General features: G+C 38.4%; 2 protein-coding genes, 1 long non-coding RNA gene and 1 pseudogene across 6 annotated transcripts; all 4 read left to right on the forward strand.

Annotated features, from left to right (window-relative positions):
• The first annotated feature begins 2,734 nt into the window (after positions 1 to 2,734).
• On the forward strand, positions 2,735 to 6,981 carry LOC149106347 (uncharacterized). The gene is made up of 4 exons (XM_089297266.1): positions 2,735 to 2,764; positions 6,180 to 6,313; positions 6,391 to 6,469; positions 6,685 to 6,981. The coding sequence occupies exons 1-4, from the start codon at positions 2,735 to 2,737 to the stop codon at positions 6,811 to 6,813; spliced, it is 372 nt and encodes a 123-aa protein (XP_089153392.1). The 3' UTR covers positions 6,814 to 6,981.
• Positions 6,982 to 8,230: 1,249 nt separating this feature from the next.
• LOC149106348 (uncharacterized) lies at positions 8,231 to 8,889 on the forward strand. Its single transcript, XM_089297354.1, has one exon. It carries the CDS (start codon positions 8,231 to 8,233, stop codon positions 8,882 to 8,884), a length of 654 nt encoding a protein of 217 aa, XP_089153480.1. The 3' UTR covers positions 8,885 to 8,889.
• A 414-nt stretch (positions 8,890 to 9,303) lies between these two features.
• LOC149106349 (uncharacterized) lies at positions 9,304 to 12,031 on the forward strand (annotated as a pseudogene).
• Positions 12,032 to 16,132: 4,101 nt separating this feature from the next.
• Positions 16,133 to 21,272, forward strand: LOC149106350 (uncharacterized). 4 transcript variants are annotated; one of them, XR_016209815.1, is made up of 3 exons: positions 16,133 to 16,588; positions 16,855 to 16,936; positions 19,442 to 21,272. It is a non-coding gene; the product is annotated as an uncharacterized LOC149106350 (long non-coding RNA). The 4 variants fall into 4 exon arrangements; XR_016209813.1 differs by having other exon boundaries at positions 16,133 to 16,936; XR_016209814.1 differs by lacking the exon at positions 19,442 to 21,272 and having other exon boundaries at positions 16,855 to 18,297.
• Positions 21,273 to 23,243: the final 1,971 nt, after the last annotated feature.

A 23,243-nucleotide genomic window follows, 5' to 3' on the forward strand; every position in this document is an offset into this window, starting at 1 on the left:
CTCGAATGTGATTGTGACTAAAACACCACACTAGTACACACGAGTTACATACGGATACATACGAGTACATACGAGTGACATACGAATACATACGAGTAACATAAGAGTACATACCAGTGACATTCGGATACATACAGACACATACGGTAACCTACAGTTCACATACGAATACATTGGTTACATGGGAATCATCATTAAACCCTTTCGCTCTCAGTGGAGCATAGATCCACGGAAACCATTGCTCGCCATCTTGTTCTTACATGGGAATACATGGGAGCAATATACGATGGCAGGAGGGTAATAAACATGAAATGTATCATTTTCTTTTTACATTTCATTTTTACTTGTGTGCAGGTCCATGTGAATATTTGCATATTGTGATTACAAAGTATGGAGATTTCCTCGTTTTCATTGTTAGTTCAATTTATTCGGTTTGGCGAAATGCTTGGGTGAATTCCCTGGTTAATTTGGTTGAAGACTGGCTAAGCTACCGCCAATAAAATGACTGCCAAGCTAAATTAAGCCGTCGGCAAAAATACAGACTGTCAGTAATATTCAAATTTAAGCGTGAATAATTATTTAACTTTAACACTGCAAGCTTAAACGAATTTTCTTTATCCTTTCGTTTATTTGGCCACCTTTCATTGAGAAGGGATTTGCTGTTGATACTCAGATGTAGTGATATGCATCTTGTGTTTATAATGTAGATTTCCTCGTTCTATTTTGTTGTCTGTCCAATTAGTTCGGTTTGGTGAAATGCTTATATAGTCCAAATGTCGAGTGGACGATTATGCATGGAAATCCTGTCTGCAAATAAAGCTCTACTTTGATTTTGATTTGCTTCATGTTTTCATTTTATTTGCGCCATTGCTTTTGGTTGGGGGTACATGGACCCTATTTTCTTAGTGAGAGGTTATTCCCCAATGCGGTATTTACACTTAATATGGAAATGCTCCTAAAAAGTGAGATAGTATTAATTAAAAAAAAATGCGAAGAGCTCTACTCGGTAAATTTAACAGTGTAATAGTAGAAGTTCTTGCCCTGACCATTTCTCGGTAACAAAAATAACTTTTACATACGTATATACACAATTTAGTTGGTGAGAGCGGTCTCCTCTCTCCACTCTCTCTCTCTCTCTGCTCTCTTTTTCACACTAATTTTTTTTTTGTTAACTAACTTATCAACCGAATGTCACTGACCGTTTTCTTTGTTGTACACGCATACTTTTTTGCTCGTCGAAGAAAGTTTCAGTTTCTTCCTGGCTGTACAGTTTCCTTTGTCCTGTCCTGTACCAATTCGTTTGTGATATAACTTTGTGGATTCTCTATTCTCCTGAAATTTTATCTCGTCAGGGTGATAGATTGCACTCTCAGAGTGTTCAATCATTGCCGGTCTTCAGTCGCTACAATTTTCCGGAAAAAAGCAATAGTTTTCCTAATTTCCTTTTACTTTGTGTTAGGACTTTTTAGCATGCCTGTAATTGGCCCATGGGCATTACGGAAGAATAATTTTCAAGTAGAGAATTAGATTCGTTTTAGTGTTAAGTATTTTAAATTATTATGAATTAGGCATTTATTTTTATTTTTTATTTTAGTCGCACGTGATGTTGTATGATTTTATCGAAGTATACCATGTAAATGTAAATAATGCACTAGAATTGGCCAATCAGAGTGTGCATTATATCGGCTTTAAACACAAACCATATATAACAAATGTATGTAAATGATATTTTTATTACAGAGAACTGGACAGGGCAAGAACTTCTCCTTCTTTTGTAAATTTATTTAACTTTTTCTCGGCTCGTGAGCGGGCGGAATTCAACAAATCCTGCAATCTGATTGGTTCCTGGAGTGGGCGGAATTTTCTTATCCAGACCGCCACAGCAGGCGGAATCCGTCAAGTTGATCTATTTTCGTGAATGAATTAACGGTAATCGTCATCGTCACTTCCATAGACGATTAATCAACGCAAGTTTATCTCTATTCACCTTTAAACGACAAGGAAAGTCACTGTAGGCAGTCCGGAATATCCCGATATATTAGGACAGCCGTGACGTCACGAAGCTATTGTTAGCAGGGAAAATGGCGGACCTTTCATGGGAACAAAGAAAACATGTTGTTTCCAGTCTCGCATAGAGCCTAGCCAGCATTATGCGGGACTTTTTGCGACCAAACGTTGAGAACGAGAATAAGCGGCCATTTTGGTAGTGGGAGAACGTGAACTGCCCTCTAATCATTGAGTTTTTTTGGCGTTAAGCGACAATGTAGACGCGATTTTGTGGTCAAATATTAAGGTTAGTAAAGAGTGCGCGTTATTTTCTAGTATTTGCGTATTTTTCATTGAGCTGTGTATATTTTTTACTGGTTCTAGTGGTGTTAAAGTTTCATCATGCCAAATTCCACGGTTGTAAACAACGCCGATATTTTGTAAACTCTTTTTGAATTTGAGGCCTTACAAGTGTACCTGAACCGCTGTTGTTATAGGGCTTGAATAATGCATCTTTCCTTCATATTTATGACAGCTGTTTTCTATTTTTCTCTCGTAAGTACACGGAAGAGCATATTCGAATGCTTGAGGCACTTTGCCGAATTTGTGGAGAAAAAACAAAGGGAAAGGAGAGGAAAGAAGACGTCGCTAAGTACGCGGACGAAGTTAGACAAATTTGGAAGGTCTCTGTGTTGGTGGATTCACCGAATGTGCACCTCAGATTTATTTGCATGAAACGCAGAGTTAAATGCAGCAAAAAGGACTATTTGGCAGGAAAGTTCAAGTCTTCACAAGAAGCGAAATTTTGGTCTCCACACAGTGATTACTGCGCCACCTGTAAATGCCAAGTGGCTCGAGGCAGGCTCTCAAAGAGAAGAAGAGAGTGAGCTGGCGAAGACGGAAGGCAAACATTTACATGGCAGTGACACAGACTCGGCCTCAGAACACGAGGATGATCAAATGCCTCCTAGAGTTTACTGCATGTCTATGGATACAATTAGCGACTGTATCACCAAGGTACCCTACAAAGACCAGTGTGCTATTTTTCAGGAGCTATGCTCTGTCATTCCTAAGGCACAGCTGTTGGGACTTCTGCTGAACAGCCTCACGGGAGTTTATGTTCTTCAGGAGGATGAGCTGGGTGACTGCATAGCTAAGGTACCTGAGGATATGCAGGCCAATATTGTTCAACGAATTATTCATGAGCAGAAACCGAAGCTGCAGGTGGACTGCCACTCCTTTGCCCAGACGTACAAAGAGCTAGAAATGTTGCAGAATTTTGATGCAGAAGAGTGGTTTTCACGGCGCAACTCTATCATTAAATCAATCATAGAGGGACTAGCTTCCAAAGAGAAGAACTATTTTCAACGTTGTTTAGCCGTGGAACACTTATACCATATCCATGGTATGACATTTGTTGGGCCATCTAGTTTTATGAATAACATTAGCCTTCTTGCTATCAGCAATTCAAAGCTGGTAGTTAACATGTTTGGAAAGGCCCTTCCTGGTTGGTCCTACTCTACTTTGAAGTTGTGGACCAGAGACCTTGCGTCAGACCAAAAAGAATTTCCTCCTAGTGACTGCATGGTGGCAATTGACAATGAGCAGATTGTCCAGCGTAAATGGAAAGTGAAAGTGGGTCAGAAGTCAAGGGTGAGCGTAGTGACCAGTGTATGCCAGGCCGAAGTCAACTCCCAGGGTTCCCAACAAATTAGAAGTGATCTGGTTCCCAGGTACATTGTAATGACAATTTTCATTCATAATAAATTATATCACTGGCTGTGGGCTAGGGTATGGTCCACTAGCTTACAAAAGAAAAGCTCCTTTTATTTTCTGTTAGATAGTGTTAAATGGCACCTTTGACCATAAGAGAAGCAAATAAGCATTACATTTCTTCTTTTATTTTTCATGCATTCCATTTCTTTTCCCTTACTTCTATGCTCATAGGAAAAAAGCAAACTCATGATAACAACAATAATTGATGTTGTTATTATGAGTTTTGTTAAATAAAATTATTATTTTATTTAACATGGACAAGCTCTCAGCTCTTAGCTGTGACAGTGCAGATTGTAAGCCTTTTGTCTCCTTTAAAGTATGGCTTTTTATCTCCATGCAGATATTGAATTTTAAATGCTGACTGAAAAGGTTTTTTCGTTATCCTTTTTTAAAAATATTATTCCAAAAACAATTTGATTTTAGGTGCTGGCAGGACAATCTGAACAAAGCTAAAGATGACAAGATGTTACATGACAAGCTTCAGCTGGGACTCCAATTCTCAGATGAGATGCAGGAGCTTCTCAGAAGAGAGGTATGATTTATTATCATCGGAACATATTATCACTACCATAGATGTAACGTCAAGTGCCATTTTAAAACTGGTTGTTGTGTGATTCTTGTGGATCACATGTTATTGTCCAAAAAAAACATGCTTCATGTACTGTGCATTTTCTACGATAAACAAAAGAAACCAGTAAGAATTATTTATGCAATGTTCATTTTCCTGTGAGCAATCATAACACACGGAAAAAATAAAAATAAAAATTGTTTTCAGGAGCTTTCAGTCCACTCATACCTGAATGATTTCTTTGGAACACAAAAAAATTTCCAAACTTATTTAGATTATGATTGCCTATTCGTTTTGTTTCAGAACAAACTCATGATTCAGGAATGTTTGAAGGATGTAGTCTCAGAGCAGATTACCGAAGGGGGAACATTCAAGGATGATGTTGATTTGCGAGTGGAGGAAATTAACATCAGAGAAAATAGCCGGGTGTGTCCAAACTGTAAAACTGTTATGCCAAAACAGAAACGGAAGTGTGTAAACAAAGAAAGCAGGGTGGATCTAAAAGCAGCGGAGAGAAAGCTAATTGGTGAAGATGTCCTAGGTACGGCACTTGTGGAGCCAGTAAAAAAGTATTTGTATAGATTAAAAAAAAATTAGGTTGTCATGAGTGTTGGTGATTTCGATGTGCAACCTGAGCTAAAAAAAAGTGCATGAAGAGAGTTTGATTGAATGGAGCCATGTCCCATCCAACCACCAACCTGGTGCTGCGAGAATTTCTGTTTCTGATCCTGTTTTTGTGAATCCTAACTCACATAAAACAGTTACTGAAGTGCTGCGCCGGGTTGGTCAGACTACACGTGTAACTCGGTATGGATTTCATGGACCTAATTTCCGGGAGTGGTTAACAGTTACAATGGATGGTCTTCCTTATCTTATTGCAGTCAGTATTTTAGAGGACACATTGATTTGTGTTGAGTGCGGCCAGAAGGAGGGCTCTGGTGCTGAAAATGTTTCCTTCTATGGAAAAGAATGGAATGAGCACTTGAATGCATGCCACAATGGTGAAGAAAGTGTTGCTTGTGTTAGAGAGTTCGACTGGGTTGTTTTGCGAATCGGGCCTCTCCATGTGGAGATGAACATGGATGTCTTCATTAGCAGCTTGGCAAAAGAACTTGGTTTTATATCTGAAAGTGCCCTCAACTATGCAAGGGGAGCCAAGAACCACCATCATTATATGACCATGCTTAATGTCATGGAGAAAGGAAACTGGTGCGAATTGCTCTTGCCGTATGTACGGGACAGAATGGGAAAGAAGTTGCCTCTGTCAGTGAATGACTACGTATAATATACGTAGTCATTCACTGACAGAGGCAACTTCTTTCCACTCATATTATGAGTGGTTACCAGGCGTCAAATGCCACAACTACCACTACTTGTTTGAGCAAACTTGGCGCTACATTGGATCAATTAGAATGTACCATGTTGGCATCAGAAGAAACAACAGTGCCTATGTTAAGACTGGTCAGTCAGGATTTGCTCCTCTGTTCAGTTTCAAGCCCTTCACTTCCAAATACCGGCTGATTGAGTTACATGATAGGTAAATGTGATACAAGATAGTCCCTTGCTATGTTGATAGCTGTTGATATAAGTTTCTTTGGCCTAAAAATTTTCATTCATTAGTTGTAATCTTCATGTCACTCATGGAAAAGAATGTTACTGAGTTTGCTCTTTGGGTTTCTGTACTTTTAAATCAAGTTCGCATAAATATAACTGCTTTAATTTTTTTTTAAAACAAAAGAACAATTATTTCAACAACATAGTGATTTACAAATCATTAGGGTGCTCAATGCAATACTTAAATAACTGTTTTAATGTGTTTGCAAAATTTTCTTTTTTATTGCCCTCATAGAGATGTGATCGTACCCTGTACCCTGTGGACTTCAAGAATTTCGTTGAGAAACACGAATCTGTGAGCAGTAGTGGAAACCAATCTAAAGGTGAAGGCCTTGATGCTCAACTTGAAGAAGTGAACAAATCTTCAAAATGCTGGGAAAATGGAGCAATGACTGCAAGAGAGTGGTTAACAATATTTAGGAATCATGACCAACTTACTAAGGTATTTTTTCTAAATACAATGGTGATAAAATTGTATTAATTCACAGCAGCTTGTTGCAAGAATATGTCAAACATGGCTGTCAGGTAAAATGACTTTTTTCTAAATTTTGTTTGGTTGTGGTTGTAGACCCAGGTCCATTATAGATAATCCTCTGTCAAGTGGATTTTCCTGATGGAGATGCAGGACTAGGTGAATGTTTGTAATCATAATGGGCATGACATTACAACACAGTCAATAAACACATTTCTGTAGAATTTTATTCCTTAAGGGTCATTATTTCAATTGATTTATACTTCAGCTGCGTGGTACAACATTCTCATGGTTTGGCATGAACGATCCCAAAGATGACGCCCAGTTATCCAGGAGGAGGGAGGATCTCAGTAAAGAAATTGTGGCTTGGCGAGTAACACTGCGACGCGAAAGGTGACTTTGTTGTTCCTGGATTGTAGATATTAATAACGACATGTATTACAGACAATCTGCATCACACATAGCCAGTAACTGGAATAGTTATTGATTAAACCTATCAGTTATGCGGGGTTCGCTGCCAAAAGAAAATATCGTTTCTTTGTTTCACGTGGTTACCCGTACCCTTATCTCCAAGACAAAATGAAAATTTAAAATGCAATTAATTAGCTCAAAATAATTAACTAACATAGTAAGTAAGTCAGGTAAATAACCTGTTTTGCAAAATTGGATTCTGTGTATTTTGAAGAGTGAAGTGGAACTTTTGTAGTACAGTAACTTTGCCTTGTGTTTCCTGCAGTACTATAGAAAAGGGCTCGTTTCAAAATAGATGCTGTCGTCCATTACAACTCTCTTATTATGTCCTCAATCTATAAACTTCCATTGACTCCCCTCCCAATATACCCACAGTATTTGAGCAGACCGTTTGATGAGAAATCGCATGCATCTGTTGATAGCAAGGCTCTTGACCCGAGTCTTGTGGATGTCACGGAAGTAGCCCCTGCCAACCGAGAAATGGTATTCAAGGAAGTGCTCATTAATGGAAAGCAGAGAGTAGACCTACCCTTGACTCCTTTATATGTAACTAAAGGAGAGAGGGAGGTAGCATCTCAACTAAAGAACATGAAGAAAGCTGATTTAGTCAAAAGGATTGAAAACCTTGTATCCAAATTTTCAGATGAGTCAGCAATCAGATTTTATACGGAGCAGTTAGGTAACATCCAAAAGAAGTTGGCATCCACCAAGAAAGAAATCATTATTGCCTCTGTGAAGAGATTGAGCAGCAAGAAGAACTACTCAACGTGCAGAATCAGGAAACCACAACAACAGATAAATGACACTTGAATGGTCGTGTCCTTTATTTATATTTAACAGTGAACAGTAATGATCTTTCAAATACAAAGTCTATTTATCCTTCTCTAAATGAGGGCCATGAATATAATTAATCAATTCTAAGATTGTACACTTTATTTGAAAGATCTTTGCAAATTGAAGGTATTTTGCCACTGTTTAGCAATGTAAATTTATGTAAATAATGAAAGAACACTCAAGTAAATTAATGTAAATCATTATATAAACTTGTGAACAATTTGCCTCTATCTGGTTTTCTGATAGGTTTTCTGAAATTCAACAAGAAAGGTTAATTGTGCAAGAGAACATGTGTAATCCATTTTTAACTGCAACGCGAAATAACAAAACAGATATAGCAAAGGATGAGTTTAATGTGTTTGGGATTGAGCTGGGGGGCAGCAAAACTAAACCACTCTCACTACTTTGCCGTCTCAAGCCAAACCAAAAGTCCAGTAAGTTCCATTTATGGTTTCTTATTTCAAGGTTTCAGGAAACAATAACAAAAACATTATATCATGCAGATGACTATGGCTATTTTTAATAATCTTTTGTCAGAAAAGATGGGGGACGAGAAGCTCAAGGCCAGACTTGAAAAATATCCTCGTCCTGAGAATGTCAAGGCCTCGCGAACACCGAAAGTGAACCCCTCAATCTGGAGCCAGCTTTCGCCTACTATGAAAGCTCAAGATGTAAGATCGCAAAAAGGGCACACTCTTATCGGCGCTATTACAGCCATGACAAAGGCCGCCGATTTGGCGCTAGGAAAATACAGCCAAGACAAAGAAGTGATCACTTTGTTGACCGATGCTGTTGCAATGGCACTTCAATACAACCATGAGGTGAATCACTCCCGACGCCTGGCCATGAAGGAAGAGATGCATAAAGACTATGCAGCCCTCTGCAACCTGTCCACTGTGGATGGCACCTCAGAGTACCTGTTTGGAGATTTGTCAAAGCTCGCGAAGGATATCACAGGGGCCGATAAGTTGACGAAAAAGGTTCGCCCCCAACATTCCGGGACTTCCCGTGGTGATAAATGCGTTGGGCGCTCAGCATATGGCTCGAGCCAGCGAAGATTTCGGCCCTACCCTAGAGGAAAATCCTCTGATTTTTTAGGCAAAAGCCGCCTCTCAAAGCCGCCGAGAAAGAAAAAGGACGGCGAAACGAGCCAGCGCCAATGAAGGTGCCTGAGGTATGTAACGCAGAACTCACATCTTTGTCTATTGACATTGTACATAACTTGATAAATTCACAAAGACGTTTCCACGCCGGAGAGCTCAAAAATTTTTGGCCGCAGTGGGAAGCGATAACGACTGACCCTTCTATTCTTCAGATTGTTACTGGAGTTAAAAATGAATTTAAAAACAACGTTGCACCCACGCAACTTTATGGCAGACCTAGTGTATTTAACGCTCATCAGCATTCCATTGTCAAAGCTGAAATTGCCAAACTTCTTGCTAAAGGGGTCATTATCCCGGCGGCACAGGAAACAGAGGAATTTATCTCCACAATATTTTTACGACCGAAGAAATATGGTACACACTGTACCATTCTCAATCTCAAAGCGTTTAACGAATTTATAGCTTACCATCATTTTAAAATGGATACACTAGAGGCCGCTGTAAACATGATGAGGCCAGGTTGTTTTATGGCATCGGTGGACTTAAAGTACGCGTATTATACCGTTCCTATCCACCCATCTCACCAGAAATCCTTAAAGTTCTATTTCGACGGTGTTTTCTACAAATATACCTGTTTGCCTAATGGCCTAGCTAGTGCTCCGCGCATAGTTATCAAACTATTGAAGCCTGTGTTTGCTATACTTCGGAGCATGGAAGATTTCAATTCAGGGTATATCGACGATTCTTATCTGCAAGGCGACACCTCCGCGGAATGTTATAAAAATGTCATTGACACCATCACGTTGTTTACCAAATTAGGGTTTCATATCCATCCAGAGAAATCGGTTTTCATACCTTCCCAGAAACTAATTTTCTTAGGGTTTGTACTGGATTCTATTGCTAGTTATTGCTATGCCGCAGTTACGCTTACGGAGGATAAAGTTCAACGGATTCTGTCTGTCTGCGCTACGCTCTTACAAACAGAAATGCCTACAATTAGACAGGTTGTAGAGGTTATCGGTATTCTGGTGTCCAATTTTCCCGGTGCTCAGTACGGACCACTACACTACCGCCACCTTGAGCGGGATAAATATCTCGCACTCATAGCAAGCAAGGGTGATTACGCGGGAAAAATGCAATTATCTCCTCCCGCTTTAACAGAAATTCGGTGGTGGCGCGATAATGCCATAACTCTAAACGAGATATCCACCACGACCACCTCAGCATCACAATTCAGTCAGACGCATCAAGATTGGGCTGGGGAGCGGTTTTTGGCACTCAGAAAACGGGGGGGGGGGAGATGGACCCCTTCGGAAGCTGGATATCATATAAACATATTGGAATTACTTGCAGCCTTTTTTGCGTTAAAGTGTTTTTGTAGCCATATGAACAACTGCCATATCCAAATTCAGATCGACAAGACCACAGCCCTAGCTTACATAAACAACATGGGGGGCTCAAAATCCAAAGACCTTAATCAGCTAGCGGTTCAAATTTGGGAATGGTGTATATCACGAGACATTTGGCTCTCAGCTGTGCACATAGCTGGTAGGCTGGACACTAGGGCTGATGAGAAATCGCGCGTGTTTTCAGATAATTACGAGTGGATGTTAAACAAACACTCTTTTGACGAGATCCTATTGCGCCACCCCGGACTCGATTTCGACTTGTTTGCAAGTCGCTTAAACTATCAGATCAGTAGTTACTGCTCGTGGCATGCGGATCCCAGTAGTGCACACGTAGACGCATTCACCATGAATTGGAATGGGCATAAATTTTATGCCTTTCCACCTTTTAGCTTCCTTCCAAGATGCCTTCAGAAGATCAGTCTAGACCGAGCACAGGGTGTACTAATTGCTCCGCTTTGGCCAACCCAAACGTGGTTTCCAGTACTCCTACAACATTTGTGCGACCAGCCCTGGATTCTGCGCCCACGCCCAGATCTTCTGCAGCACCCTCCCGCAGCGGCCCACATCCCCTACACAGGAATCTTCATCTGATGGTATGTCCTGTGTCAGGGGATCCCTCAGCCGTTACAACTTTCCAGAGGACGTTACCGACATTCTCATGGCAGCTTGGAGGAAAGGCACTCAAAAACAGTATGTCACATACCTTAAAAAATGGATGGCATTTTGTCTTGAAAGACAAATTAATTGTTATTCACCACCACTGAGCGACACCCCTCAATTTCTCTCGGGGGTTTTTTAATCAAGGGCTTAGCTTCTCTACCCTTAATACTGCTCGCTCTGCATTATCTACCATTGTTATGATAGACGGGGGGGACAAGCTTTGGTAGCCATCATCTTGTTACACGCTTTGTGAAAGGGGTATTTGAATCGCGTAGACCCAAACCTTTATGTGACAAAATTTGGGATGTTTCAGAGGTTTTGAAACATTTATCTTCCTTCTACCCTAATGAAAAATTGCCTTTAAAGGAATTAACGCACAAGGTACTTATGCTGATTTTATTAGTTTCGAGCCAACGAGGGCAATCGATACACTACTTAGATCTAAAACATCTTACCACGGAAGAGGATAATTATTCCTTTGACGTCGCTGAGCATATCAAGACCACTACTCCCAGAAGCCCATATACGAGGATTGCCATTGCTGTCTATGAGTCAGCCAGGTTCAATTTGCCCTTTGGCTTGTCTCAAAGCATATAGCTACAAGACCAAGAACTTACGTAAAAACGAAACAAAATTGTTTATTAGTTATGTTAGACCCCATAGGACTGTATCTAGGGACACGATCTCAACGTGGACCAAGGAAACTCTTAGACTTTGCGGGATTGACACCAAGGTGTTCACAGCACATAGCACTAGGTCAGCATCCGTTTCTAAAGCAAACGAAAAGGATGTCCCTGTCCATGAAATCATGGCTAAGGCAGGCTGGAAGTCTTCCGAGACCTTCCGCAAATATTATAATAAACCTGTTGTTCAAGGAAACAGACTAGCTTCCGCTATCCTTGACCAGTGAAAAGGTCGCAATGTTCCTTGAATATCACATGTACTATTTTCGCTTATTTTGATACTGTTAGACCATAAATTACAAACATATTTATCATTGCTTATGCTCGATCTCTTGCTTTTGTGTGGATTTCATGCCTCCTGTTTGAGTGCATGTCATATGGGTGCATCAACGCTTTAAAGTCTCATGGGATCTCTGCCTTCTGGTCATGTGATAGAATTGGGAAATTAAACGAGACTTACCTGCAAGTTGAAGTTTGATTGAGATTCTATCACATGACATCAGAAGGCGAGAGATCATATGCCCGCCACTATCACACCCACCCTCTCTTAGGCAACTTGGTAGCCTGTCTTTTTCTAGTTTGGCTTTTTCCAGCCTGCATACGGTCTTTTGATGCACCCAGTACGTGGCTTTTAATTATGACTTGCGCAAGCGCCGTGCTATCTCATGTGATCTCTCGCCTTCTGATGTCACGTGATAGAATCTCAATCAAACTTCAACTTACAGGTAAGTCTCGTTTAATTTCCCAATTTTGTGTCATTTCATCACAAGAATAAGTAATGAAAGATTCAGTAGTTGTTGCAATATATTTTTGAAGGAAAACTTGTAAGTCTGCCTATGCTGGATAACAGCCATGTGTAAACTGAATGTGAAACAAACACACTGTTAAAGATGGGGCAACTCTGAAACCCAGTAAACCAGAATCCGGAACCTGGAATCCGGAACCAAAAACCGGAATCCAGAAACCAGAAACTGGAATCTGCAAATCAAAGAAAACAAGCTCTTCAAATACGCAAAAATTGTTTTGCTTAGCTTTTCGCTTGTAAAAAATAAGCTGCCAAGTAAAAAGGACCTCAAACTTAACCTTTTTTGAAACAAAAATTCCCCGTCTGTTGAAATCGTGCAACCGTTGTTTCTAGTGAGGGCTATGATTATGACAATCTCAGTAAAGTGCGTCTTAATTTTATTCCAAGCACCCTGAGAGCGTTTAAAATAAGCTTGCTGGTAATTGCCATTTTGTTTAATAAGTGATCTTCAATTTACCGGAGGTATAAATTTATCCTTTATGCCTAGTAGATACTGAACAAGATAGAAAATGTCATAGAGAACAGGATGTCCGTCAGTGGTAGCCCCCTGTACATTGACGGTCACGCCCCCCACTTTCGAAGTCCATAGGCTAACCTGGCTGGTCTAAATATGAAATTTGATTTTTCCAACAGATACGAGACCAATTCCAGATCAACACAATTTCCACACTGATACTGTGACAAATCAGCATTTCATATTCTTGGCGGCCATCATATTAAAACAATTTGTAGAAATGTTGCACACTTAGCTTACTTCTGTCTGCTTCTCGCTTGCTAACAGATCAGACCACACGTTGTTAAAAAATGCTAAAAGACTACCAGAAACTCACCGCAATAGCTTGTTCTTATTGTGCTGCTCACCAGTCTTCTCAGAGCAATTTGATCTAGACAAGAACCGGGCTCTCACCAGGGCCAGGTTGAACAAAAGATGGGTAACTTAGCCTATGAGCAGGCTCTGTTTGGGCTGGGGGCATGAGCAGCGAAGCCGCATGAAGGCACTTGGTCACATGCCAATGCAGAAAAACACTAGAAACCTATTTAGCCTACTCAAACACCAGGCACAGATACTAGAGCCTGCTCGCAGGCTATGAGTAACTCTATCCAGCCGAAAAATCACTAACCCTGATTGGATAGTGATGTACCCACTGGATAGCTTTATCCAGCTTTTGAACAACTGGGCCAGATGTGTAGCTGAGGGTTGTTCAGAACTAGTCAATAGTTTTTTAGCAATTACAGTTTGTGGCTGAAGTAAAGCCAAGAAAATAAATAACAACAAAATAATTTTTGCTCGTATTTATTTATTAGACATTGCTGAAGCGAATTATTTCTGTCATCATTCATAATATCTGGATTCCGGATTCTGGTTTCCGGTTCCGGATTCCGGATTCCGGATTCTGGATTTGGGTTTCCGGATTCAGTGTTTTAGGGTTGCCCTAGATGATGTATGTGCATGTTAATCTTGAATAATCTGAAATTTCAGAGAGTTTAAAAATATCATATCATATTTGTGATGGTTCTGAGGTGGAGGGCTGTTACATGTACATGTAAATGTGTCGTGCACGATTTTTCACTTGTTATGATTCAGGTGCCAATAGTTTCTGTATCTGTTGGTGTGCTACAATGTGCACCAATATTTCAACCTAGTAATGTACAGTGTATATTAATTAACCAAATTATGCTGTTTTTAGTTGACCAATGCTACTACATAGTAATGTGATGTTGAAGTGCACGAATTTACAAAAATGCCCAGTGTCAACTTGTCAAATACATGAACTAGCCAGACAGTCTAGATTACAAAATTTTCTGAAAGGTAAGATGTTTCTTACACATTATTTTGTAATTAATGATTTCTCAGACATTGTTTTCGTCAAGAAAAGATTCATACCCCACATGGAGGTTTTTTTCTCTATTAGAGCTCTCTCTTCCCGATACCTTAATTTGGAATTTCTTAAGACTGGCCATGGATGGGTGTTGGGTGTGAATATCTTCTGGAACTGCACATTCAGTAAGCAAGAACATCAGTACACTGGAAAAGTTGAAAATTTACATGGACATGTCAATTTTAATTTACAGCATGTAAATATTGATTTACATTCTTTGTAAATTACAATTTACATGTTAGGGTTTTGTAAAATAAATTTACAGGAAATTTACAGCTTTTAGTACAGCATGTAAATGTTCTGTAAATAGTGATTTACATTGTCTTTGTCGACAATGATCATTTGAAGAACATGTAAAAACCTGTAAAATATTTTACGCACTTTTACAGTATCTACCTTTGTAAAAAACATGTAAATTGCTTTGCTAAACCATGTAAGAAACGTGTAAATAATTCAAGCGAATGCTGTAAAAAGTCTGGAAATGTTATGTTTGTAACCCTGTAAAAACCATGTAAATGAAAAAAGGGGGCCTGTAAGAAACATGTAAAAACCATGTAAATGAAAAAAGGGGGCCTGTAAGAAACATGTAAAAACCATGTAAATGAAAAAAGGGAGCCTATAAGAAACATTTAGAAACCATGTCAATGAAAAAAGGGGGGCTGTAAGAAACATGTAAAAACCATGTCAATGAAAAAAGGGGGCCTGTAAGAAACATGTAAAAACCATGTAAATGAAAAAAAGGGGGCCTGTAAGAAACATGTAAAAACAATGTAAATGAAAGAAAGGGAACCTGTAAGAAACATGTAAAAACCATGTAAATGAAAAACCTAGAAGTTGCACGGGTGCTGTGGGGGGCTGTAAATAGCCTGTTAAAAACATGTAAATTAAAAAGGGGGACCTTGCAAAGGCTGTGAAAACAATTTAAATGAGATAATGGGGGCTTTTCGAAAAACTGTTAAGACCACGTTAATGTAAAATGGAGACTCTTAGAAAAAAAATCTAAATTTAAGAGAAGGCCTGCCTAAACTTTGCAAAAACCATGTAACCGAAAAGTGGGCTTATTTAATATAACTCTGGTGTAACGGTTCAACCAACGAAGACTGTTGAAATGATGTAAATTCCAAGTTACCGACAGGTTCGCTATCCTCTTGTAAACGGTTGGTTGGATTTTGCAAGGAAATAAATGAAAAGTTACCCCGGCCAGGTTAAACTTGGGGGGACGGGGGGGAGAGAGAGGAAGGGCTGTCTCGGGTAACCGAGAACATATAAATGGGACCTTTTAAAGGCGTGTAAAGTTAAAATGTAACACCGCCCTAAAGCTCCGTAAACCTCCGTGAAGCCTCCATTAAGGTGCCTTTTACGTTGAAGCATTTGAACCTCTCTAAAATCCAAGTGTGTGCTATAGTGTGCTTTAAATTGAATTTGGGTTAGAAGGTATGCACCAAACTAAATCGCTGCATTGATCGACATCGCACTAAGCTGTCTTCTTGTGAACTTTCCGCGCATCCACAACGACAAAATAAAACTAGAATTGTTACTGCACATGCAGGCGTCCCAAGCTTACGTCTCTAGAAAAGAGAAAAATTAATTCTCGGACACGTACGTATTTATTCATGAAGGACCATGAAAGCGTCACGTGTTGTATGAGTTCAAGACGGAAAGAGCCCCGGTGACCGAGTTTGAACTGACGCGATTTAGGTTAGGCAGGGAACCATAAGGGACACGGCCGGCCCAACGACCGTTTTCTCTCGAATGCTTTGAAATGCTGTTTTAGGCTATCTGGTGTACTTTCAAAGCTCTGTAGGTTAATTTTAGGTTGCGCAAAAAAAAAAAAAAAAAAATTATCTGTTCGGTTATTCTCGGGGAGCTTGTGTATCTCGTACTTATTAGGGCTTTTTTGTCCATTTCCCGAAAACGTTAGGACTTATCGCCTTTCCGAAAATGATAGCTGACTTTTTTTCGGTACCCAAAATGACATTTTGTTTTTTTGTTTGTTTGTTTGTTTGTCTGTTTGTTTTTTGGTGATTTCTACCGTTTTGTGCTTTCATTGCCATCACTGTTATCCCAGTCCCTTTATAAGAGCATACCAGCCTTGTGAGTGCCCGATCACCAACAAACAGGAATCAGCGGTCTTCATGTTAGGTACCAGGTCCTCTCGGTTCTCCCGCCATGTTTGGCAGTTCGTTGGAACTTGAATCGAACTCGAGCTCTGTTTTAGCGGGCCAAAATCCACTCTACCTTCGCTTCGTCATCGTGCACGGTTTCAAGGCAAAGTTTTCCGTTACGCAGAAGCTGAAGATAGCGATTACAGGCAACAACAACAACAGGTAAGCAAGTTTTGCATAAATTGAACGAGTAGAGTAAAGTAACGTCAAGATACGTATACATTTCGTTTTGCCTTTGGTTGTGAATGTGTCATCATCAAGGAGAAGTTACATTGCTTGTGGAATCGACTTTGTTGAGGTGTACCTGCTGTGCATAAAGGGCTTTATTATCTGTTATTATCTGTTCTCGATAACCGAGTAAGAGCATGCGACATTTGTTATTGGCTTATATGCACCTTATGATTCCTTCTGATGCATTCTCTTGTAAGGTTATGTTGCCCTCTGATGTGAATGCTAGTAAGCTAAAATGTAATGTGCCATCTTCAGCAGAGAAATTTCTCTTATGCTAGTGTAAGTATTCTGAAGTTACTTAATTGTCTACAGTTGTACCTACATGCAAGTTACAATATGCTACACAACCGTTCGTGGACATTGCACCCACTGGTGCTGATAGTAAGTTAAATGTTGTGAAATTTTCTTTCACAAAAAAAACACTTCGATACTTTATAAAGAGGTATACATGTACCTCAAACTGTCATGAAAACTACACAGGACTTGAAAAAAAGGAAGAGTAACTTGCCCAGGCAGGAAAATCTACTTGTCTTGGACGACACAGTATAGTCAATCGATTATTTCATAACAATCAATAGGAATTAGTCAATGATATCAGAAATCAATAAAAGGATTCGTCATGAGTAATCGATTGTGATCAAATTTTCAATAAACATTATCAATTTTGCTGATACTAACGTATCTTCTTAGCAACATTTAAGAAAGAAATGAACAAAAGATATGAAGTGAAATATGAAATCATGAACACAGTTGCATAAAAACATAACATTGTATCTTGTAAAAAGAATATTTTGCTGGCATACATGTATCGGGGACTATGTTTTGGGGATCTTTGGTAGTGCCTTTGAAATCTACATAAAAAAGTTACAATCAAACATTGTGTTGAGGGACACAATTTTTCTACAGTTTATGTGAACTAACAAAGAGAGGCCAACTTTCAATTGATTCTCTAATGACTGATAAATTTGGTAAAATCAAATTGATAACTTGAAACTTCTCTAGCATGTGAGTATGAATTTCTTTCAATTGATTGATAGCACTGATGACACTTACATTAATTTCAATTTATTGATTTATATCAATTTATGGATCAATTTCAATCGATTGCCTTACCCTGGGATGACCAGACAGCATTTTAGAGACCTGTTACAGCTGTACATTTTACTTGTACGAAATTGGGCTCTTACCAAATACATGCAGGTTTCATGTGTCATGCATCTGTTCATTCATCTGTAGCAGGGCAGGAAAAAAAATTGTAAGTCACTTACCCAGTGGGCCAGTCAATTTCAGTTTTCACTTGCCCCCATTTAAATATTAGTTGCCAGTGTGGTGGCCAGTAAGGAAATCAGAGGACAAATGCGAATGAGGTACGCTCGGATTCCTAACTAATTCTTGCTTTCAACCTAATAATTAACTAATCTTTAGGTCTTAAGTTTTGAAATGGAATGACTGGAAATTATCATTTATCAAGCTGGCATTTTTAGTCAGACTCACAAGACTACTGAGGCTACATTGTAATTTCACTTGCCCACCGGGCCACTGAACTTCTATTTTTGTTTGCCCAAGAGCAAAATTTACTTGGCTGAGGAAATCAGACCTGGTTTTTTCCTGCCCTGAGTAGATCACAGATAACACCAAAATGTGGTAAAAACAAAAAATATTCACATAAGCCATTACCAGAGTGTGTCACAGAATCTGTGAATTTTTCAGGCGTGTCACTATGTTCTTACCACATTTTGATGTCTTCTGTGATCTATTACTGAACAAATGCGCGACAACGTAGAATCTATCTGCTTCGAAATACATAACAAAGAAACAAAAACAAACATTTATGACATCAGCTGTACCTTTGTCCACCAATAGAGCATAAGTGCGTGTAAGAAACAATCAAATTGTGCCTGCAAATAACTTGACTTATTATTTAAACATTGTTTGATAGGAGTTTGATTTATTGTGCATGAATATTACAATGTAGAAGATAGTGAACATTGAATATTTACTGCCACACATTTTGAGTTTAGTTCTTCTACATCCTCTGACATTCAGTGCCTTCCAATCAGAGATGCAAAGTTTTTGTCACACAATAGCTACAGATGTAGATGTAAGATCTGTTTGATTGATGAATATTCAGGGCTCAAAATAATGGCCGGTCAACAGGCAATGTCTGGCCAGAATGGTGACTTGACTGGCCAAAAACTTCACTCGCCGGTCATGTTGACCAGTCATGTCATGTTGAGACGGTCACGTTGTTCATTCTTGAATAAACAATCAAATCTCCAACTGTAAATCTGAGAGTTTTTAATCTCTTTTTTATTATGACCTCTAATGAAAACATACACCAATGCATACATGTATCTGTTCGAACTGCTAAAGACCATTCGCTTGCTGTTTGTCATGCGTTCAGGATCGATAGGAATGCCATTCGAGTGACTGAGGTTAAATCCATTCGGAAAAATATTAAGCCAATTTTTAAACGGTCTAGCAGTGACTGGAACAAACAAACTATATTTGTGGGTTTAATTTGGCTCACATTACATGTACTTGATTTTTGCATAAATATCCTGACCGGTCAGAAACGAGACGTGACCGAGCTAAAATTACTTTGGCCAGTCAACATGACCGGCTACAGTCTGATTTCAAAGGTCACAGTATAAATTGGAATGATAAGAAACAAAATAATAACTCCAATGTAAAATTCACTGATTGATATCATACACAGAATTTGCTGATTCATACTCAGACATAACTTATCTTATTTAACAAAATGTTTTATGTTACTTGTAGGATGAAGTAAAATTGAGAGCGATCAATACATGCATACTCCTTGGCATTGATGCTTGATCAGGAAAAAATCAGCCACTGAGAAGTCTACAGTACTTATGACTCTATAAGGGGTCCAAGGCCCATTTCTTGAAGGCCCTGGAAACGTTTCAGGCCCAGAAAGCCATCTTTAATTGAGCTGTGTCTAAAAACTAAGAGTTTTATATGCCTGAAACTTCTTGTGTGAAGGAAACCTCTGTTCATATTGAGAATAAGCGATTAAAACAGCTCTGTAAGCATAAGATTTCAGATTTTGGTAAGGCTTTCTGGGTGCAAAAACTTTTTGGGACCTTCGAGAAATGGGCCCCTGGTGCATTACAGTCTAACATGGTGATCTTCAACACTTTGATATGGTCTGGCAGCTTTCTGGCATAAATTCAACCACTTTAAACATTTTTTAATGCTTTGAAGTATCACTTACACTGTACCTGTGTTAGTGAATTAGCATCAAATTTAAATATCTTAGATTGCTAGGTTGATACTTATTGTTCAATACAGCAGCTATAAGATTTCATCATAAAAAGCAAAGGCTATGTTTACAAACATGTAGTACCAGAACAATAATTTATTAACTTATGATGTGTTATGGGAAGTATGGTACTAGATACGCCTTTCAATTTCAACAGGCCCCTATGAATTTTTTTTTTACATTACAGTTTTTTTTTATCACAAAAAAAAAAAAAGTAAAATTTTGAATATTGTTTACAGTGAATGTTTTGTCAGGGGTCCAAAATGTTTGTACTGTTTGGATTCCGTACAGTTTTGGAAAAAGAAGGAAACTGTGACTTTGTAAACATAGCCTAAAAGATGTCAGAAGCCTTGTTTTATGTTATGCAATGTAGTATTCCTTTGGCATGAATGTTTTTATGATGAATTTAAAATGTCAATCTCTATCTTGTGGTAAAGGTTTTTTCTCCCTATTTTCTGTTATTTCAAAAGAACAAGTCACTCTATGAAAAAAGTTGATCAATACTTCACACTTACGCTGCAGTAATTTTCATAATAAGGTAAAGGTAAAGTCCATTAAATTCGCTGCTACCCACTTATACACCTGGGTGGAGAGGCACTGAGAGTAAAGTGTGTTGCCCAACAACACAACAGAATGTACCCACCTAGAGCTTGAACCCGAATCGCTCGATTAGGAGTTGAGCGCACTACATGTAACTACGAGGCCATCGTGCCTCCCCCATTTTTCATTATTAAGGCTAATTTAATCCTACATTAATTACTTAGTAAGAAAAAACAGTTTATTCATTCATTTTATGACAAAGGTATTATCATTATGTTACATTTGACTTTGTGGATTTAGTATATATTTAAGACAGGTATCCATTCGCAAACAATTTTAATTTAGTAATACACCTAAATTGCAAAATTTTTACTAGTTGTAGCTGACAACAGTATAGTTCTTAATCATTTTATTATTTAGGAATTAAATAGAGCTGAATATGACATGGTTTCGCACAATCTTGAAAAGGTCTTGAATTTCAGTAGTCTTCTTGAAAAGTGCTTGAATTCGGTTAAAGGAACTCAGTCATGGTATTTGAAAATATTTTGGCCATGCACAAAATTACATTTAAGTCGTCTTGTTATGGATAGATAGAAAAGAAAACATGTTTTATTTGTTGCAATGTATACATTGTACACCTTATTCATGGCATATAAAAACTATTTGAATTTTACTGAGTTTGTTCTGATTGCAATAAATTTCTGATTCTGTATAAATTTGCATATTTTCTACTATTATGATTAAGGTCAACAGATTTGATTACAATAAAACAGTACATTCCATGCATTTTTCTTCGTTATTATTTACAAGTCATTTATCGTACAGGGTTTCTGCCTCCTTTTTCGATTTCCATGTTATTTACAGGCTCCCTTTTTCCATTTCCAGGTTATTTACAGGCTCCCTTTTTCAATTTACAGGTTATTTGCAGGCTCCCTTTTTCAATTTACAGGTTATTTACAGGCTGTCTTTTTCGATTTCAATGTTATTTACAGGCTCCCTTTTTCCATTTACATGCTATTTACAGGCTCCCTTTTTTGATTTCCATGTTATTTACAGGCTCCCTTTTTCGATTTACATGTTATTTACAGGCTCCCTTTTTCGATTTCCATGTTATTTACAGGCTCCCCTTTTCCATTTCCATGTTATTTACAGGCTCCCCTTTTCCGTTTACATGTTATTTACAGGCTCCCTTCTTCGATTTACATGTTGTTTACAGGCTCCCTTTTTCGATTTACATGTTATTTACAGGCTCCCTTTTTTGATTTACGTGTTATTTACAGGCTCCCTTTTTCGATTTACATGTTCTTTACGGGCTCCTTTTTTGATTTCCATGTTATTTACAGACTCCTTTTTTCGATTTACACGTTATTTACAGGCTCCCTTTTTCGATTTACATGTTATTTACAGGCTCCCTTCTTCGATTTACATGTTATTTACAGGCTCCTGTTTTCATTTTCCATGTTATTTACAGCCTCCCTTTTTTTATTTACATGTTGTTTACAGCCTCCTCTTTTTTATTTACATGTTATTTACAGTATTATGGCACCCTCCCTGTATTAAATTTACATGTTATTTACGGGTTTCCAGGTTGAATCACAAGAAATTTACAGGCTATTTACAGTATTTGCAGGAACAGTTTACATGTTATTTACATGATCTTAGCCCTTTGCTTTGAAACATTTACAGTGTTTTCGTCATCATTTACATGTTTCACTTAAAATATTTACATGTTATTTACATGAAACCTCCAAAACATGTAAAAGGGGAAAAATCATGTAAATTATTCTTTACAGTCTTTTTTGGATTATTTACATGTTAATTACATGTTATTTACATACTCTGTAAATTTTCAACTTTTCCAGTGGTATTTATCCTGACAAAGTCTGATTTTCTTTTGGAAGCTGAACTCATATACAGTTGTACAGTTATATGTGCAACCAAACAGCCTGGATAGCCCTTTGATTGAGACTGTGCACATTGTTGTAACTTGCAGTGTTCCAGTTTCTTGTTTGAAGCAAATTGCATTTGCTCTCGCAAGCAAGTCGCCAAGTTCATAATAGCTATATAAGTTTGCTTTGCATCTCAGGGCAGAGCCTGCCACTGTGAAAGTTGGAGTACGAACCCGTAGCATTTGATTCACTACTGACTCTCAGTAAACAACTAACAATGGAGTGCACTGTATATTAAAGAAAGGAATTACATGCCTGTTCCTGTCAGTCAATATATGAACAGTTTATTTATGGGTAGCCTGTATGAAAACATCAAAGATTTTCAAAGCAACCATGGCCTGGTGAGAAATTTATGACGAAATATAAATTTAAGGTCCTTATGATTGCTTATAGGCATTGATTTTTATTGTAAACAATATCTTACTGAGTGTATTTTTCTTGTGTACTAATTGTTGTAGAACACAGAGATCACTGTTATGACAAATGCACCCGGGAACAAATAAATTTATCATGGATGCAGCTTGTAAGAGATCCCCAATATTAATAGCACATACACTGCACATACATGTAAAAGAGTCCAATAATTCATTACTTAAGATTGTAATGCTTTGTTTGCTTTCTCTGTATTTACAGACAACTTGATGGGATTATAAATTCTGCACCAAGTTCATTGAATAAACTGACTTGGAGGTTCAGTTCTGCAACCCATCCTGTGTGTAGTAATATCATAGCTGCAACATTGTGACAGATACACTGTATTACATTATTAAGAAACGCATTTATTAACCAATTACTTTAAGTACCTGTT

This window comes from Orbicella faveolata, unplaced genomic scaffold (assembly GCF_042242905.1).
Source record: "Orbicella faveolata isolate gen_17 unplaced genomic scaffold, um_ofav_v1 contig_3, whole genome shotgun sequence".
NCBI lineage: Eukaryota > Metazoa > Cnidaria > Anthozoa > Scleractinia > Merulinidae > Orbicella > Orbicella faveolata.

Coding starts and splice junctions, on each gene's coding strand:
- LOC149106347 (XM_089297266.1), top strand. CDS start 2,735: ATGCAGCAAAAAGGACTATTTGGCAGGAAA. Junction 2,765..6,179: donor AAGGACTATTTGGCAGGAAA/GTTCAAGTCTTC, acceptor TTGCCCTCATAG/AGATGTGATCGTACCCTGTA. Junction 6,470..6,684: donor ATGTCAAACATGGCTGTCAG/GTAAAATGACTT, acceptor TTTATACTTCAG/CTGCGTGGTACAACATTCTC.
- LOC149106348 (XM_089297354.1), top strand. CDS start 8,231: ATGGCTATTTTTAATAATCTTTTGTCAGAAAAGATGGGGGACGAGAAG.